This window comes from Heterocephalus glaber, unplaced genomic scaffold (genome assembly GCF_053883595.1).
Source record: "Heterocephalus glaber isolate CG9 unplaced genomic scaffold, H.glaber_assembly_v1.0 deba00001610, whole genome shotgun sequence".
Classification (NCBI taxonomy): Eukaryota; Metazoa; Chordata; class Mammalia; order Rodentia; family Bathyergidae; genus Heterocephalus; species Heterocephalus glaber.
Window position 1 is genome coordinate 7,841,847 of NW_028258381.1, and position 21,125 is coordinate 7,862,971.

Genomic DNA, 21,125 nt, shown 5'->3' on the forward strand with positions numbered 1-21,125 from the left:
GAAATGAAAAAGAAAGAACTAGTATTAGAGAATATAACAATGACAATCATTTTACTGCAATATTAACTACAATAAACATTAGCTAATGATATAATATCTATATCTGTAGGCTAGTCACTGTTGGCACACGCTTATAATCCAGCACTCAGGAGGCTGAGGCAGAAGAATCACTGTTAGTTTGAGGCCAGCCTGGGTTACATAGTAAATTCAAGGCCAGACTGGACTGAATCATGAGACCCTGTCTCAAAAATCAGAAGAAAGCCGGGGATTTAGCTCAGTGCTTTTGCCGCCTGCTGCGCAAGTGCAAGAACCTGAGTTCGATCCCCGGTACAAAAAAAAATCAGAAGAAAAGGAGGAGGCTTCTGGGCTACCATATCACCCCCCTCAGCGCACAGGAGGTGAGCCGCGCAGGCGCCAGCAACACACCCCATCACACCCCGTCAGAAAATGAGAAGACACGTAAACAAGTTTCAAAACCAGACTTCCAGATCACCTAAAGCAAACCCAAAGGGAAACAAGATGGAATACTATGATAAGCAACCACCTGGACTCCCTGAACTGGCAACAAAAGAGAATCTGGAAAAAATAATCAGAAATAATTTCTCAGATAACAGCAGAGATTGTGCCCATAGTGCAAGACATGATTAATAAATATGGAGAAGACACAGATTAAAAAATAGAGGAACCGAGGAACATGATGGAATCCCAACATAGGAAAAAAATGGAATCCATAAAACAGATACAGATTTCCAGGAGATTTAAAAACTCTACTGAAAGCTTACTCAGCAGAATGTGCCAGTGTGAGGACAGAATTTCAGACATAGACAATAAGATTGCAGGGCTGGGGATTTAGCTCAGTGGTTCCACCACCTGCCTCGCAAGTGGAAGGTCCCAAGTTCGATCCCCAGTACCAAAAAAAAAAAAAAAAGATTGCAATGAGTGACCAGGAAAAGAAAAATTGCTTTAAAATAGTAAGGGACCATGAGAAATCAATCCAGCAGCTGCTACACGATGCAAAAAAGAATAACATAAGACTGATTGGAGTCAAGGAAGAAACAGGAGAGAGTATAGATGACATAAAAAACTGTTCACCGAAGTGATGGCAGAAAACTTCCCAAGCAGGGGAAACAACTTGACATACAGATAAGTGAGGCATGTAGGACTCCAACTAGCCTTGATCAAAAAAAATCTACACATAGGCATGTAATTGTTAAGATTCCAGAAACCCAACAGAAGAACAAAATTCTACAAGCAGAGAAAAGAAACAAATCACATACAAAGGAAAGCCCATGAGAATCACAGCAGACTTCTCAATGCAAACTCTCAAGGCAAAAAGAGCTTAGAGTGATGTATTTCAAGCCCTAAAGGAAAACAGCCTCCAACCCAGATTGATGTACCCTGCAAAACTATCTTTTAAAATTGATGGAGAAATAAGATACTTTCATGACACAGAGCACCTTAGGAACTTCATGAATACCAAACTAGCATTCCAAAAACTTTTAGACAATATCCTAGGAAAAGACAATGAGGATTACAACCCCAGGAAGCCCAGCAGAATGAATTCGTCGGGTGCGACAAGAAAGTAAACACCAACGGGGAGAATCCAACAAAAAGAAAAAGTCATGACAATGATAAGTCAATACATATCTGTTATAACCATCAATGTTAATGGTCTCAATTCACCAATCAAAAGAAATAGACTGGCAGAATGGGGCAAGAAGCAAGATCCAACAATAGGCTGCATACAAGAAACATATTTAATTCAAAACGAAACTCATAGAGTGAGAGAGTGGAAAACAATACTCCATTGTTTTCAGGAACCTGAAAAAAAGCAGGAGTAGCTATCTTCTTTGCAGATCAAGTAGATTTCAACCCAAAATCTGAAACACTTCTGGTCCCAAGAATTTCAGATAAGCCAGAGTCAACGTGTATGTACAAATCTATTGTGAACATGTGTTTTCATTCCTCTTAAGTAAAAACTTAAGAACAGAACTGCTGGTACTTTTTTTTTTATTATTGAAATTTGTTTTATTTACATGTTGTAAAACATTCAGTAACAAAAAATTCTCATCATGAATGATATTAGAGCAGAAATACTGCCATAATTGAAAATTCACTAATAAAATATCCTCTATGATCTATTTCACGATTTTTCACAAGAAAGGCTTGTCTAAATGCATCAAATATCCTATTACATTCACTTTTATGAGTGCTATACTCCTGTCTTACTCTTCTGAACAGATTCTGGAAGAGAGTTGTGAAGATCATAATGAATCTGCACCATTTCACACCCACCAGGAAACAGTATGCTTGCTTGATTCTTTTAATTATCTTGGAATCGAGTATCTTCAATGATAATGGTTCTTCTAGGATAGGATTCCACTTCCACAAAAATGTACCAAAATTCATATTCACCATTCTTTGGATTCTCTTTCACTTCCACATGCACTGTTCCTTGCTTCCCTGGCTCGGAACCTTCAATGTAGAATTTCACATGTGTGTGTTTCAGCCCATCTTTTACATATTTGATAAAACTGACATGATGCCTTCGACCACGTCTCGTCATCTCCCCGTAGCCTTAAACAGGCTCACCAAAGAAACTGATCACCTCGGGATGTGTTCTGCATTTTTCTAAGGCTTTCCCATATATTTTACTAGGACTGGATGAAGAAAAAAGTTCTTTGAAAATCACGGAAAACAAGCCAGCTGTAATGCCGATTCCAATGAGTACCACTATTAAGTAGGTGAAATCTTTTCCAGCTTCTTTCACTTTCTGAGTCTTTGGGATAGCGGTTTCCCCTCTCTGACCTCTGTGCACAGATACTTGCTTGCCGCTGTCCTCTGCTTTCTGGGGTCGCCGCGGTCCCTGCATCCAGATAGCTTTCTGGGCAACTTCAAAGATAGATCCAGGTAGCACCATTTTCTTCTGCTCTCGAAGTCCCCATCTCAAACTGGGCTGTCGTAAAGCAAGCTTTGTTAAGCACAAAGTGCGGCAACAACAATCGTCTCCCTGAGGATCTGTGCAGCCTTTCGGCATACTGTATAGCTCGTAAAAAGGTACAAATCATGTTCAAAGAAAGCTTCCACATAGTGACGATGCTAACTACAGTCAGCAAAGATTTATCACCCAGCCAGACACGTACTGAAATTTACACATTAGTATTACAGGAGCTTTAGGTTTATATTGACAAAAAGTCTCCTGAGAGAATGTTCATCTTCCTTTTGTCCTCTAGTTATATGAATTAAAATGTCTGACTGCTGGTTCTTAGCAATAATACAAGAAATTTCTATATTGTTTTCCAAAACAGTTTTATCATTTTACATTCACATTAGCAGTATTAGACAGTTCTAACTGGTTCACACCTAAGCTGACATTTGTTCTTGTAAAACTTTTAACTTCATCTCCCTAATGAGTGTATAATACAATCTTGTTATTGTACTGATTAGTATTATTCTAATTCTAGTGTTGCACATCTTTCCTTGTGCTGTACTGGCTATTTATCATCTTGTGTCTACTTTTTAATTGGGTTGTCTATTAATGAGCTGTAAGAGTTCTTTATATATTCTGGTCTTAGGTTATATGTATTATAAATATGGTCTGTTTAAGGACTACTTTTCATTTTCTTAACAATGTCATTTAAAGTTCTAAATTTTGATGGAATCTCATTTATCAATTTGTTTTTTTATACATCATTTTTTTGGATCCTAGGAAACTCTTGCCTACCCTAAATTCATGAACATTTTCCCTTATAATTTCTTCTTAAAAGTTTTATAGGCGCTGCTGCCAGGCTATAGCTTCAACCACAATTGGGGAAAGGAGAAGTTTCATAAATCCCAACATTGGGGCTTTTGCAACAATGTTAGAATGCTGGTGAGTGAAGAGAAGCCTGGAATAGGTGGAGAATCACTTCTTGGGCAAAAAGTGAAGACTAAATACAGGATATATCCGAAAGGAGAAGGAACTGATGGACCGTCACGGGTAGCTTTTGATAGACAGAGGAAATGAGGTCCTGAGCAGCATGGGGCGTCCAATGGCCCTGCCTCTTCGGCGCAAAGGAGCTGTGCCAGTGCCAACGCATGCCCCCACCTCTGACCACTGGCCCAAGCCAGCACTTGGATCCACACCACAGAGGGGCAGTGGGTCACAAAGGACACTGATCTGAGCTCCAGAAGATAAAACAGAAGTGAACAAGAGAAAGAGGGGCTCTCTGAGGCTCCTGGATGAAAATTGATGCCCACTGGAAAAGTTAAAAGAATCTCTGCGATAAAGGCACACCAGACCACCATACTTGGTTCTATGTTTTGATGCCTATTTGGAAGACAAAGTGAGTGATAAAAGCCAAGAAATATATAGGATCAGATTCTTTAAAATCTACTTCTACCCCGAAGATGACACAATCGAAGTATATGAACCTCAAGTGAAAAATAGCAGACTGCCTCAAGGGACTTTTATTCAGCATCATCGGATTTCTCTCCCTCCTCCAAATGATGATCAGTTTTATACTGTGTATGATTTCAATATCAACATTGACATCATCTTCTACAGCTGGACATTCAAGATTTATGATTGTGATAAATTCACAAAACATTTTTTGAGAAAAATAGGAGTCAAATTAAATCCCCCAGGACAGCGTCCACAAGATCCATATTTGAAGATGCGGAAAGAGACATTGGAGCATGTGGAGCCCCTTCGTCCCTATGAATCCTTTGACACCCGGAGACAGTTTTTGGAGTACAATGGGAAAGTTTTGAGTTTCTTCTGCTTGTGAGATGACTCAGGCTCACTGTTTGGGGAACGTAGAGAACTCGTCCTGCATTATTTCTTGTCTGATGATACTGTTGAAATCAAAGAAATATTGCCAGAGAACTCAGGCCAGGATGCTAAGTTGTTCTTCCTCTGGAGGAGTAAACTACCCAAGGTAAACAGCAGACATAGAATCACTTCCTGTGTTTGCTTGTGGGCCAAGGGATTGGAGTCATTATTTGGAATGTTGCATGTTATGATTATGTAAACACAGTTACTATATTACAAATCTGTAGAAAACTTTCATTTTGTTTTAACATATGAGGTGTGGTCAAAATATTCAGTGTATGCAGGTAGCAGACTCGCTGAGAGAGAAACTGGGGAGGCGATTCCTTTTACAATAGCATCCAGAGGAGTGAAATATCTGGGGATCGGTCTAACGGAGGAGACGGAGGGCCTCTACACTGGAAACTGCAGCACTCTGACGGGGGAGATTGAGGAGAATATGGGAGGATGGAGGTACGTCCCTTGTTCCTGGGTGGGAAGGACCAACGTGGTGGGAATGGTCATACTTCCGAGAATGCTGTATAGATTTAATTCAATGCCGATTGAAATTCCAACAACATACTTCACAGAACTAGAGAAAACCACCCAAAAATTCATTTGGAACCAGAAGAGACCTAGAATAGCAGGGGCAGTTCTAGGCAACAGAGACATGGCCGGGGGTAGCACAATCCCCAATGTGAAACTATACTACAAAGCTACTGTGATAAGAGCAGCATGATATTGGCAAAGAAACAGACCCAGGGATCAGTGAAACAGATTAGAAGATGCAGAAACTACTCGAGACATACTCAGCCACCTCATCTTTGACAAGGGAGCCAACCACCCTCATTGAAGGAAAGATAGCCTATTTAATAAATGGTGTTGGAAAAACTGGATTTCAACCTGCCAAGGATTAAAACTAGGCCCCTATCTTTCGCCATGCACTAAACTAGGATTGAAGTGGATTAAAGATCTAAATATTAAAACAGAAACACTAAACTTGCTGGAAGATAAGTTAGGTAGAACTCTTGAAGACACTGGCACAGGAAAAGACTTTATGAACAAAACCTGAGTAGCACGGCAACTAACACAAAGAATCAACAACTGGGATCTCATCTTATTAAAAAGCTTCTGCACTGCAAGAGAAACCACCAACAGAGCTAAGAGACAGCCTACAATGTGGGAAAAATTTTAGCAGCTGTACCTCAGACAATGGACTACTATCTAGAATATATAAAAAACTGAAAAAAAAATCAGAGCCCCCCCCAAATTTAAAGACCCAATTCAAAAATGGGCATCTGAAATGAACAGACATTTCTCAAAGAAGTAAAAGCAAATAAGCATATGAAAGGGTGTTCAACATCACTGATCATTCGAGAGATGCAGATGAAAACAACGCTGAGATTCCACCTCACCCCAGAAAGAATGGCTGCTATCAGGAAATCAACCAATAACAAATGCTGGCAGGGATGTGGGGAGAAAGCAACCCTTCTCTATTGTTGCTGGGAGTGCAGACTGGTGCAACCACTGTGGAGAGCAGTATGGAGATATCTCAAAGAACTAGGGCTAGAGGTCCCATTTGATTCAGCTAGTACCCTTCTGTGTATCTTCCCAAAAGAATTAGAAGAATCACACCACAGCGATATATGTGCACCCATGTTTATAGGGGCACAGTTTGTAATGGCTAAGGCTTGGAGGCAGCCCAAGAGCCCATCAACTGGAAAATGGATAAAGAAGATGTGGCTTTTTTATAAAATGGAGTACTAGTCAGCCATAAAGAATGAGAAACTAGAGACATTTATAGCTAAATGGATGCATCTTGAGGCCATACTCTTAAGTGAAATAAATAGGACACGCATGTGTAAATACTAAATAGTATCTCTGGTGTGAGAAAGTGAAATTGTAAATAAGGATGAAAATGATTAAAATGAATAATTGATAATTTGAAATAGGAAGAAAAGGTCTAAAGGGGTAGGGGAAGTGGGAGGGGAAGGGGAAAGGAAAGAAGGGAAAGGAAACATTATGCAAAAAGAAAAAAATGGAAACAAAGTCTATGTAAATTAGGAAAGAGTGGAGGGGGTGAAGGGCACACAGGTAATGGGGAAAAATTAAGAACCAAGATATATCATGTACAGGTACAAGCACCCAATGATAAATGTAAATGTATTGTATAACTAAAATGTACCAATAAAAGAATTTAAGCAAAAAAAAAAAAAAAGTTTTATAGCTTTAGTCTTTCCTATTTAGGTTCGTAGATCCTTTCAAGTTATTTTTATGTATGGAAATAAAGGGTTGTGGTTAATTTTTTACATACGGATACCAGGTGTTCTAGTACCATTTGCTGAAAGCACTATCTTTTCCTCTGCTCTTGAATTGAGTTTATGTTCTATAAAATGTTAATGTTAAATAATCTTTCAAAACTCAGTGGACCATATATGTGTGGTTCTATTTCTAGATTCTGTTTTAGTCCATTGATTTATGTCTTTTCTTACGCCAGCACTGCCTTGATTACTGTAGCTTTAGAGGAAGTCTTAAAATTAGGTAATAAATGTCTTCCAACAAAGTTTTTTTTCTTTTTTACTTTTGTAGGTCCTTTTTACTCCTACATAAAAAATTTCAATATCCAATTCTTCATTTATAGCACGTACACATACACCTGAACTTTTATATATACCTTGTATTTTCTAATCCTACTAAATTCAAATACAAGTTCTCGGGGCTCCTAGAGATTTCTTAGTATTTTCTCTGTAGATGATCATTTCATCTACATATAAAGATTTTACTTCTACCTTGCCAATCATATGCTAATTGTGTCTTTTTATTGCCAGACTATTTTAGTTTAGGCCTATGTTTCAAAGTTTAATGGACAGATGAAGAGTAGGCATATCTGTCCTTGTTTCCCACCTTAGGGAGAAAGCATTGTATCTTTTCCATTCATATAAGGCGTTTTTGCTGGAAGTATGGAGTACATGTTTTATCTGTTGAGAGCGTTATGTTCTACTGCTAATCTCCTGATAGCTTTTACCATGAAGAGCTGTAGAATTTAGTCCTAATATTTTTTCTGCAACTACTGACAGGATCATATGGCTTTTTCCTTTCCTCTGTTAAAATGATGACTTATGGAGGTGGATCTTGAAATGTTGAACCAACACTGCCATCCCTATAACAAAACCACTTTCTACATACTGCCAGATCTGACTTCTAATAATTTGTTTTGTTAAACAAATTTCTATCTATGTTCACACTTTTTTCTTCTATTATCTTTATCCAGTTTTAGGATTAGCACAAGGTTGAGTTCCTAAAATGAGGGGAGAAGTGTTCCTTCTTTTTTCTGCTTTAAATGTGTGATATAATTTATCAGTTAAAATGTATATGAGCCTGTTGTTGTTGTACAGGTAGGTTTTCAAGACAGGAATATATTTTCTTTAATAGGTGCTATTGAAATTTTATATATCCTCCAGAGTTAGTTTCATTAATTTGTCTTCCAAGGAACTTCTTAGAAGTTGTCAAATTTATTTCAAAAAAGATTTTTGTAATACACTTTCTATATCCTTTTATATTCTGTAAAATCTGTGGTAATGTCCTCTAAATTTTCATATTGTGTAACAGGAAGAAAAGGTCTAAAGGAGTAGGGGAAGTGGGAGGGGTAGGGGAAAGGAAAGATGGGAAAAGAAAAATATGAGAAAAGAAAAAAATGAAAACAAAGTCTTTGCAAATAGGAAAGGGTGGAGGGAGTGAAGGGAGGGCAGGAGAAGGGGAAAAAAATAAGAGCCAAGATGTATCATGTAAAGGTACAAGATACCAATGATGAATGTAACTATATTTTATACCTAAAATGTACCAATAAACTTAATGGAAAAAAAATCAGAAGAAAAAAAAAACAAAACAAAAATCTGTATCTGCAATTTCAAACTATATCTGTAATGTTTAGTTGTACACTATTTAAAATATAAAGTTACTTCTGATGCAAAGGTAACAGACTAAAGAAATGGCACAATCAGGATTTCATATCATTAAGACAAATTTATCAATCAAAATGCAAGGGAATTTTTAATGTTGACAAAGTAAAGGGAAAAGTAATCGTAAATATAAGAAAGTACAAGTATAATGGATGGGGACTCCATACAACAAAATGCCTCAATGTTGTATCCTATTTCCTTGATTGTAAAACATTTATGATAAGATGAACTATAAAAACATAATCACATAATCAATAGAATGCATGTCTATAAATCTCTCTAGCCCAATTCCTTTTTTCAATTATTTTTACTATGGTATAATATACATAAAACTTACACCTTAACCATTTTTAAGAGTATAGTTTTATGGTATTTTACTTACTATAAAGTCCTCAAGGTTCATCCATGTTACAGCATATGTCAAAATTTCTTTTTAAAGCTGAATAATAATCCATTATATGTATATACTACATTTTGCTTACCCATTCATCAGTTGATAAGACATCTGGGTTGCTTCCACATTCTAGCTATTGCAAATAATGCTGATATGAATGTAAGTGTGTAACTTTCAATTCTTTTGGGTATACATCCAAAACGGGATGTTTTAGATCATAGAACAATTCTATTTTTAATTTTTTGAGGAACTATCATATTGTTCTCCACAGTAGCTTTACCATTTTACATTCCCATCAAGTGCACAAAGGTTCCAATTTCTCTATATCTTAAAAACGGTATTTGTTTATTTGGTTGTTGTTGTTTTACAGTAGTCATTTTAATGTGTATGCAGTAATGTCTCATTGAAGTTTTGATTGTATTTCTCTAATTTAGTAATGCTGAGCATCTTTTCATGGGTTTATTGGTCATTTGTATATCTCTGAAGAAATGTCCATTCATATCTTTTGCCCATTTTTTAGTTGCCTACTGTCTTAGTTACTTTTCTCATTGCTGAGACAAAATACTCAACACTCACAAGGGAGGAAAGGCTTACTTATCTCATAGTTTATAGAGCTTTCAGTACATAATCAGCAGGCTCTAAGGCAAGGTGGCATGGCACTGGGGCATCACAGAGGAGAAACAGTTCACGGCAGGCAGAAGACAGAAAGCAGAGGGCACCAAATTACAAGTGACAATAACAGCTCATTTTTGCTCCTTTTATATTCCATCAAGGCTACCCAGCTTAGGGCAGGTGCTAAACCAATCAGTGGACTATTTTAGTAATCACACACCCTTAATCCCAGCACCCTTAACTCTAGCACTGCACCATAAATCAATCCCAGTGTCACACACTCTAGATCCAGCCACCTCTGAAAATCCCCACCTATGACCACATGAGGCCTTGGGGGAGACATCTAGACACAAACCATAACACCTATCCACTTCATTTTGCTAAAAGTTTCCTCTTAGCCTAATCCATTCCTAGTTATTATTCAATATTCGTTTTAAATTCCCTTTCATTAGTGAAGCCTGTATAAACTTCTGAGAACTACACAGAACTTCAAACTGAAGATTCATTTTGTATTGATATCATTCATGACAATCATAACTATCTTCTATACTGAACTAAGAAAATATATAACCCACTCAACAAAATTGTTTATGATAAATTGAGTAAATAGCAATATATAGACTATATATAATGTACAGACTTGATATACTATCAATATAACAGCATCCTATAGAAACACAGTATATATGTACATATTACTATTTACTCAACAAGTTCATAAACTTCTTCATCCCATGGATTATATCACATTCCTTACCTCACTACTAAGGAGTCATATACACAGTAACTCTCAATAAAACCTTATTACAGATATTCCTCATTTAATGACCTACTTGTCTAACAGCCAGTCTTACAACCAAGGTGCACTGTTCAGACTTATGAACCATCCTTTTTTCATGTTCAGTTCTGTACATCTTGTTTATAGAGCCTCAATGTCTTTTTTTAGTATAGTACCCCTTGTTTATACAGTACTGTAATTTTTGCTGATTGTACAGTACTGTAGTTTTATGTCCTGCTATACATTACAGTACTGTATATGAGTTATGCAAATAAAAGCAAAAGTCATCAAGTTGGAGTTTCCTTTGATCATTTCTTTGTTCTGAATATTGTAATGTACATACTGCATACAATTCCTCATTTAGCAACCAATTCAGTTAACAACCTAGTCACAGGACTGGAACTCGGTCATTAAATGAGGAATGTCTGTAATTACTATTCATTCATACATCAATAGCTAGAATTCTTACTGATTAAATAAATCTTTTAAGAGAAAAAAATAACCTTCTGGCTTTGATTTTTGTATCTGAAACAAAGTTAGATGTCACAATCAGCATAATAATTTTAAAAATGGAAGAAATTAAACCTCTGAATAAACTGTGTAGTTCAAACATTTACAAATTTCTTAATCTAACACATTATCAAAACCTCAGAAAACAAATTCTCAGTAATCATGAGACAACAGTCCAAATAGTCCTACTAAAATGGAGCACTGTTTAAAATATGTGTTTGTGCCTGTACACAAACAAACCTGTGCCTGTACCTATTCTGAAGCTGACATGGACCACTAGCCTACTTCCAAAGTAAAAAGTTGGGTGAATGGCCAGGAAAATACATTCAAGAAACTGTTTAGGGTATGTTGTTGAAAACAAACAACAATCAAGAATGCTCCCCCCTCCATAAATGAATTGCAAAAGGTTCAAGCAATATAGGAAAGAAACATACACTATTAACCAACAACTTTTGTTGCTTTTTGTCCATCACATTTAGAAAGGAAGGCAAACCAATACAAAACAGCACTATGGTGACAACAGAAATGCTAAAGCAGGCCAAAAGAAATCTACTACCCATCCAACAATGACAGCTGAGGGAAGAGAAGAAAAACTGAAGGACCACAAAAAGGCATAATTCTCCTATGAATTCTACTTCAGGATGGACAAATTTGAATTAATAATGAAATTAATAATAAAAAGCTATTTCTAAAAACATCAGTAGCTATACAAAGTAACAACTATTTGAGTCATTTAGCAAACATTTATCCGGTACGCCTACATACAAGGCACTTAGTCAATATATAATAAAAACCAAAATATTCACATACTGAATATTAAAAATAATCTTTATAAAAGTAAAAAGGCATCCAAATTAAAGAATGGCTCACAAACGCATGCTTTTCTTTCTGTTGACTTGCTGAGCAAATCATATAATCTGTTTTATTTCTTCATCTCAGAAATGCAATGGTCTTTTCAGTTGCTATTGATTAAAAACAGTGATCAAAATTATTTTCTAGGCCAAGTGCTTCACCACTGAGCATACACCAGCCCCAAAACTATTTCATATGTGCTTAAAAAAAAGAGCTTTATATCAGAAAAACAATACAAGTCTTTTTAGGAGACCAAACATATTCTGTCTTTCAAGTCTAAGTCCTATGTCTTGGTCCTCACACTAAAGTCTTATAATCTCCTACAACAATTACAGTGCATTTTTTATTATCCCTTGTACCAATTGTGTCCTTTCATTTACAGTTGCTGACAGAGTACTGAATATTTTATTACATGTAATCTTTTCAGACTTTTTTGTCCCTATCCCATTAACACTTGGCACAGGGTATCTGGATCTGAGATCGACTCATCAAGGGAATGAATAATTTACTCTATGACCTAAAGCGCAACATACGACAACACACTTGATGTACTATTATAAAAACAGCTGTTGAAGTAACACCTTGATCCTATTAAAACAGTGGACAATTAAACTTGCTTACATATTAATTCATGAAATGGGGCAGATCAATTAGGGTGGAACGATTATCCCTTTCCCCATCCAACCTAGAAGCACTGTGCTTATCTTTTTAGTTTGATTTTTATCCTAATTATATATGCAAATATCTGGCCTCAGACTGATGCAATCAATTTAGCTCCACATCCATCTCACAAAGGTAGCCAGCCACCTTAACTACCCAGGATCCTAGTTCAGAATAGGAAACAAACATCTGCAAGATTAATCAAAACAAGAAACACAATAAGAATGTACTTCAATAGAGAGGTTTATAATGTTCAAAAAAGTTTATAAATCTAAATTCCTCACAGCTTGAATCAAAAGCTACTTATTTTTATTTTAAATTTAATTCCCATTATTTTGGAATTATTTCTCAGTTGAAGAGAATTTTAAGAAACAAAAAACAGTCACAGAGGCAGACACAGAGACGTGACACCTGAAATGCTTTGTAGAAAAGGAGACTGAATGACCACAAAAATTACAACAGGGCATAAAATAGCACACTGTGAAATAACAATGTTCATGGTGATAAGCAGTACTATCAGTAAGGGGCAAAAGTATACCCAATATGCCATATTTTTTAAGTTTTTCACTTTTTGAAAATACAACTTACATTTTTAAAATATTTTAAGCACATTAGTTAGAAAACTTCACAAATAGTTTTTTTTTCTTTTTTCTGACTTTTTTTTTTTTTTGGTACCAGGGATCAAACTCGGGACCTTGTGCTTGCGAGGCAGGCACCAGAACCACTGAGCTAAATGCCCAACCCTCACAAATAGTTTTAACACTGAAAGCTAACTAGAAATCTTACTCTGGGACAATTCACTCTCAAACAACTGTAATAAATTAGAGGAAACAGGGAGGTAAACTTTGTGGATATAGGGATGGGATGAGATGGACGGGCAGGAAAAGGGAAGTAAAAATGATTAAGGGGCAATATGTATAGCTACAAATTTCCCAAAATGAATGTAATTATTATACATTGCAGATATATACTAATAAAAAAATCTATTAATGGGTACAAATTCACTGTCTATAGTTGCACTAATAAAATTAACTAAGCAACTTGGGAAATAAGCCATGAAATTAGGAGTGGCAAAAAATTATCAGGAAAAAGACACCAAAAATGAGATGAAAATTATGATTTTCAGAAAATAAAAACTATAAATTTTCAACAAGAAAAATATTACTGACTTTAATAAATTATTAGATATAATAGTGAAAAAACATGGCGATAGATGAGAAGACAGTGAGCAAGCAGCCTGTGCCCATAGGAAACCTCAGCTGCGGAGACAGCACCTAAGACCCAAGATCCTGAAACCAGTCAGAGCAGCATTCACTGCTGGCCAACTCTAAGTGCACTCTACGTTTTGTTTCCTCTCCACATCAGGAAGCAAAGATGCCAACTGACCTAATAACTAAACTAGTCATCGACAAAGCCAAGGCCCAAGGAAAGTAGGTAAGCTCAGAGGGTCAGCAGCTCCAGGGAGAAACAATGGACCAGGCCTGCAAGTGCTAACCCTAAGAGAAACCCACAACTATTGTAAATTGGAAAAACAGCATGGAATTTTACTCCCAAGGGACTCCTTCCACACAGCAGACTAGTGTTGGAGAAGAAACCCCACCGTATTTTAGAGTATTTAATCAGAACTTATTTTAGGAAGAGGTTAACTGTTTAAGACTGAGCCACAGAACAACTTCACTTCAGGATTTCCAGTGCTACCCTATCCATAGTGACCGACAGACAGCTACAAGAGACAGTAGTATGTAAGGTGCAGACAGACATGGCCCCCCAATGTACTGCAAACATGTACTAATTTTTAAATTTTTAAAAAATAAATTAATTAAATATTTTAAAAGAAAATAGTCATTTTATAATTTTAATATAATGATCCAAGACTCTCTTTAAAGAAACAGGCCTCAGAGAAAAAAAATTATAAGAAATAAAATACATCATTCTTATAATTTTTCCCAAGCAAATACTGGAGGAAAAAAATCATCAGATCAAGACAGGGTACTTTGAATACAACTTCAGCTACTTAAGGAAACTAAATACCCATTTCTAGCTGCCAAATGAAGGTGTGTACAGCCTGAAATATCTTGATAGTTAGGATTTGCTCCTTTCTTTAACAGCAGAACCAAGCATTCTACTGATCCACAACTAAAACAACATTAAAAGACAGGTCAGATACATTCAACAGCCATACTAGAGATAGCTTAATTAAAAACCAATATATTCTATTAAGCTCATTATTTTTAAGGTGCTGATTTATCTGTAATTTTACTTGACTTCTCTCACAAATACTAAATATCTTCTATTTTCAAGATGCACAGTAAGCTGTAAGGTAGTTGAGAATTTCAAATAAAACAAAAAAGTGATTCATTTATGAAAGAAACAATATACTCTCAACTTTTTGGCTTTCCAGGAGCCACATTAATCATGAACAATTAATTTCAACACACCTAGCCAAATCCAGAAAAAAAGATACAAATATCAATTAGTTAACTGACCCAAAACCACAGTAGAAGACTATAGATAAAAATCATACACCCATCTAGGTAAAGAATGTAAAGCCAATGATGTCACATGTAATTAGCATATCACATTTATCCCTTATCTCAGTGGGATAAAAGGAAGATTTGGTGAATGCATGCTAATTACATCTAGCAAAAACAATCCCCAAACCTAACCTAGAATAAGCTATCAGGAACATGAGCTCAATCCTAAAGTTAACAATTTATCTAGATAGAAAATACATAACATGCTATGCCCTAAACAGGGTAAAGAAGTAATTGCCTGAGCCAGGCACATTTACAAATGCCTGAAATCCCAGCCCTCTAGAGGCTAAGGGAAGAGGATTCCAAATTAGAGCCTAGCCTGGGCAACTCAGTGACTTAACAAGACTCTGTCTCAAAAAAATTTTTTAAAGGCCTGGGGATGTACCTCAGCACAAAAGCACTCAGTTTAGTCCCCAATACCTCACAAAAAGAAAGGAAAAAAGAAAAGAGAAAAGAAATACTTGGCTGCTTGTTCTCATATCTCCCCATAACTACTGCGAGACAATGCTGATTCAAAGCTTAGGATGCTTACTCTAGACAAGAGTTTAAACTAAAACATCTTTAATCTTACTTTGCTGCAATGTGAAGTAAGCTTCTTTTCACACGTCCAAATGCATAACTGACATCAAATTTTGAATTTGACAGTAGTTCAGAAACAGACCTGTGCCCCCAAACAAAAAGATTAAAAGAATCAATATGTAAAAAGTTTTTAAAAACATAATAAATCAAGTCAACAAAGTTAGCTTTTCTTACTAGTTATTCAAAAGACTGCCCCTTATCAATCACAAAGCAAGGCACTATTTTCTAAGTGCAGCATAGTAGCAAAATAATATCCAAAAACCAATAGCCTTGACCAATAAACTAGTGCTAAAGATTTCTTCAACTCCCACACAGACAATGCTATGTTACCTGCTCAGAGGACACCTAACAGAGAAAGTTGGCTTCAGTTCTCATTAGATTTTTTTTTTTAAGTTTTGCCATCATTTCAAATTTATTTTAACAAGAATAGCAACAATTAAAAAAGATTCCAATAGAAAAGACATAAAATCTAAATGTATAGATGCCCAAATTTTTGTTTTCTGCAGGAAAAGAAAAATGACCTTAAAACTATAAGCTGCACTGATAAAACAGAAAGTGTAATGATGCTAGTAATGGAATCAAAAAAATGTTCGGATCTTCCTTCATAGAGATTAAATTGGCCAGAACTACAAAGTTTCTCTGTACTATCATTCAATGCTAAGAACTAAACTAACTCCCCTGCTGTGCTTTTCACATAGTGGTCTGCTCAGTTTCTTTTAAATAAGAGCTTCCTCTTAAATAAGAGGACTCAGCTTCTTTTCATTGTTCTCAGACAACACAGTATCTTACTAGATTCTTGAGAAATAAAAAGAATAGATCTGGTTGCTACCCTGCCAAAAATTTGCACCTATTTTAGCCGAAAAAAAAAAAAGTCACATTTTTAAGGAAATTCAAAGCAAAAAATAATTTCTATTTGAACTTGTTTCAAAAGTTTCTCTTCACCTTCTTCTCTTTATACCAAACTACCCAGTGATGATTATTACAACTATAAAGACCCATTCACAAAGGCAGATAACTGTATTTCATACATGCCTCTACAAAAAAGCATCCTCATTGCCCTACATGGTGGCATATATCTGTAATCTTAGCATTCTGGGAGGCTGAGGCAGGAGGATTATGACTTCAAACCCAGCTTGGGCAACTTAACAACTAAGCAAGACTCTGTCTCAAAATAAAAAATAAAATGGTTGGGGATATAGCTCAGTGTGAAGGCCCTAGGCTCAAACCCTGGTACAAAAAAAAAAAAAACTCAACCCTATATTAATTTAAAAACCATCAAAAGATGAGCACACGTAAGGGAAATAAATCACCCCTTAGCTCTAACCTTTTGCTCTAGAGATCAGTAGTGACCTCTAAAAGAAACCAAGTGTTTTTTCTATGTTGGTCAGCAACCAAGCACTTGATTTTAACATATGATTATTCATTTAAAAAGTATCTTACAATAAAAAATCTTACAGCTTAGTTATAGATCTTAGAAAATTTTGTCCTTTATTTCACAACAACAAAAAAATCTAATAGAAAAATTAAATAACTTGCCCAGGACACTTATGCCTAAACTATTATGAGCACGTGTGTGTGTGTGTGTGTGTGTGTGTGTGTGTATGTGTGTGTGTGTTTATGTGTGTATAACATTTAGAAAACGTCATACTTTTTCAAAAAGCATAAATTTATTAAACAAATACTCACCTGTGTTGATCAGCCATAACCATTGGCATTAATGTATAAACAGCAGTTTCATTATCTGAGTTAAAAAAAAAAGAATTAATTTATTTCCACTTTTTCCAAAACATAATAGTTAAGATTAGTTTTCTTAACTCTACATAAAATGTGAGTTAAGAGGGAAAATGTAAGAATACTGCAGAATACCAGAAGTACTGCAAAACTTCTACTTCTTATTGCTTTTACTTTGTCAAAGAGCTTACCTTCTGAATATAAAGGAAAAAAATTGAAGATTTGCCATTTTCTGTAGTTTTAACAACTGACATTTCTTTATTTCCAAAGACATAATATCTTACATAATAGACATAATATCTTATCACGTTTACATGTAGTTCAGGGTATATTAAGTATATATGGGTATTACAGATACATATGCTAAAATAATTTTAAAACCTTAAATATACATAGTACTTGCTTCTTGCCAATATAAGAAGTTATTTTACAAGCTATTATGAAACAACATTAAGAACTTAATTTTAGTCATTACAATATTTAGAAGATTTGTATTTACTTTTTTTTTTGGTACTGGGGACTGAACTCAGGACCTTGCGCTTGCAACGCAGGCAGCAGAACCACTGAGCTAAATCCCTGGCTGTATTTACATTTTTTAATAGATAAATTCACAGAAACATGATCCAAAAGGTTAAAAGTCAATGTCTTGCCATGTTACATACATTGCACCTAGTGTTTTGAACTTATTTTTAAATATTACTAATGGTCATTCTCAAGTCAAGTCACTTTTGAAGCTTGTTTTTTAATACATTATTTATAAAGAAGTAACTTTGACAATCCCAATGTAGCCTTTTAACACTGTTGCTAAGATTAATGGGTTAAAGGTGAAACAAGGTATTTCCTAGTACCAAAATAGCTTCCAAAAATACTGATAATACAATGGAAAACGAGTGAAGTTAAAGAACCCATCAGACACGAGATTAATCAACTGGTAAAGGGTAATATCTCTAGAAATCATTCACTACAGTATCATGTAGCTCCTGATCAGTGACCCATTGAGAAGGGCACACCACTCTTGTAGTATTTTTGCCAAAAAATCTCTAACTTCAATCTAATCATGAGAAAACATCTAAAAAATCCACTTTAAGCAAAATCCCACAAAACACATGCCACTCCTCTTAAAAGTCTCAAGGCCATTAGATAACAGATTGAAGAACTATCACAGTAAGGGGACTCTAAAGAAACATAACAACTAAGTGTAATGAGATATCCTGGACTGGATCCTAAAATAGAAAAAGGACATGACTGGGAAACTTCTAAAATTCTAATAAAATCTGTACTGTAGCTGTAGTTAATTTTTATATTGTATAAATATTAATTTCTTAGTTTTGATAACTATACTATGGTACAAGATGTTCAATGGCATCTCTATTTCTAAGTTTAAAATTAATGAAAAAATTTAAAGGAGTAGATACTAGTACAGATGAAGAGTCTTAAAACTAAATGTAATGTGTAGACTTTAAATACCGATTCAAACAATCCAACTTTGGAGGATACTTTCTGAGACAATTTTTAAGAGAGGGGAAAACAACATGGTCTGGGTAGTTGAGCACAGCAAAAAATTGTTAACTTTACTGATGTTAATAATAATATGATTATGTCTAAAAAACATTCATGTACTTAAAAATATAAACTGAGTTATGTGTAGGGAAAATGGGAAAAGGTTATGACTATTTCTTCACAATTTCATTTATTATTTTACTTGTGAATATACAGATGAAAGCAATTTAGTCTTCATCATACTAATATGCAGATGCAACAATTCTTTCACAATAAAATAAATCCTATTAACCAAAATATTTTAAAAATCATTATCTCAAAGAACCTTTTATTTCTGTAATGCTGGAGATGGAAAGGCACCATTTTAAACACTTGATATATATTATCTTTTTATCCTCATAACTCACGAGGTTGCTACTATTATTTTCATTTTACAGATGAAAAAACTAAAACACTAATAAGCTGTGTAATGGTGGCTTTAAGTGGCTGATTCTAGGACCTCCACATAATACATCTTATATCAGGTATACATTCCTACAAACAATAACCAAAAGGTCCATCACCTTAGCTTTTTTTGGGGGGGGGGGGGTACCAGGGATTGAACTTAGGACCTTGTGCTTGCCAGGCAAATGCTATGCTGCTGAGCCAAATCCCTGGCCTTGAGCTATTCTTAATATACACAATACACTCTAATTTGTTTTATCCTCTTTTATTTCTTTTTTTAAAGTGCTGAATGCAATCCAGTAAAGTGTTTGCAACAACTACCAATAAGTCACCATCTGAAGGTGAAAACATCTCACTAAGCTCTATTGGCATTACAACATTCTTTGACTCATAATAATACACAGCCCAATTTACAAACATTTAGTTTCCAGCCTCTTGTGGTGGCACACGCCTATAATCTCAGTACTCTGAGAAGCTGAAGCAGGAGGACCGCAAATTCCACCCTAGCCTAGACAATTTAGTGACTTAGCTAGACCTTGACTCAAGGAAAAAATTAAAAGCTGGTGATGTAGCTTGCTGCAAAGGCCCTGGGCTCAATCTCTAGTACTAGAAAAGAAAACAACCCCCCCCAAAAAATTGAGCCTCTAAATCGTGATAATTTCAATTAAGTCTCTCCATAATAAACAAAATCATTAGCAGGCAATACACTTATTTGTGAATTTACACTTATAACTTGAGTGTACTTAATTTTAAGTTAGCAATGGTATTATAAGATTATTCCTGTTAGCCCTGCCTAAGATCACTCAACAACCTTTACTCCATTACAATGGTAACATGAAAGTTTTTACCATCTCAGGGAAACATAAACGTATTTCCCAATTTACAAATCAGTAAATCAAAATCTTCAATTTCATACCGTTCAACAAATAATGAGTAAAAGGTGATTAAAAACTTCCCAACTTGAATAATTTTTCTAATTATAATTAGATATTTGATTGCTAAATTATAACAAGGCAAAAAAAAATCCTGATTATTTCCTAAATTTAGATCTCAGAACTTCAATTCAGTCTTAAAATACGAAGCATAACGATGTGGATTTTTAACAGGTACTGTATGATTTACTTGAAATAACCAAATTCAAAGAATTGAAAAGGAAAGCCAGGTGCGGTGGCACATGCCACTGTGATAGGAGGATCCAGAGAATTCAAGGCTAACCATGGCTACATAGTGAGTTCAAGGCCAGCCCGGACTACATAGCAAGACCTTGTCTCAAAAATACAAACAAAAAAAGAATTTCAAGAGTCATCAGAACTTAGAGACAAAGACAAATTCAAAGAACAAAATGAAAAAATTCATTACAATCAAAGAAAAAGTATAAACAAGATGCCATGTTTACCTAAGAATATGAGAAAAAGTTTTATTTTCAATTGTAATAATTTAGTTTCCAAGCTTATGGAATGCTCCAAGTTGAGAAACTGATACCTTAAGCCTTAAAAAGTTGATAGAATTACATACTAGTATTCTTTTAGGAATTAATCCTGAAGAAACAAATAAGTAGACTAAGACTTAATAACAAAGTTACTCCTCATAAAATCAGTTATAAAAGCCAAAATTAGATTCAACATTTGTTACATGCATCCTATGAAATTCTGCAACATCATCAAGCATATTTAAGGATATGAAAACATTTGAGTTTTCTAAATCCAAAATAAAAGACTATGTGCAGTATGATCTCATTTTCATAAAGACAGAAAAAGACACACTGGAAAGAGGAAAATGCTAA

At 35.2% G+C, this 21,125-nt stretch overlaps 1 protein-coding gene and 1 pseudogene across 2 annotated transcripts in view; both read right to left on the reverse strand.

Annotated features, from left to right (window-relative positions):
- LOC110345400 (E3 ubiquitin-protein ligase HACE1-like) overlaps positions 1–21,125 on the reverse strand; it is a 109,373-nt gene that overhangs the window by 85,677 nt on the left and 2,571 nt on the right. The window contains 3 exon segments of the mRNA XM_087196026.1: positions 14,586–14,690; positions 15,660–15,749; positions 17,354–17,408. Coding sequence (XP_087052152.1) covers positions 14,586–14,690; positions 15,660–15,749; positions 17,354–17,408 — 250 coding nt within the window.
- On the reverse strand, positions 7–14,579 carry LOC147822593 (mitochondrial import inner membrane translocase subunit Tim21 pseudogene; annotated as a pseudogene). Its single transcript, XR_015445396.1, has one exon. The product of XR_015445396.1 is annotated as a mitochondrial import inner membrane translocase subunit Tim21 pseudogene (transcript).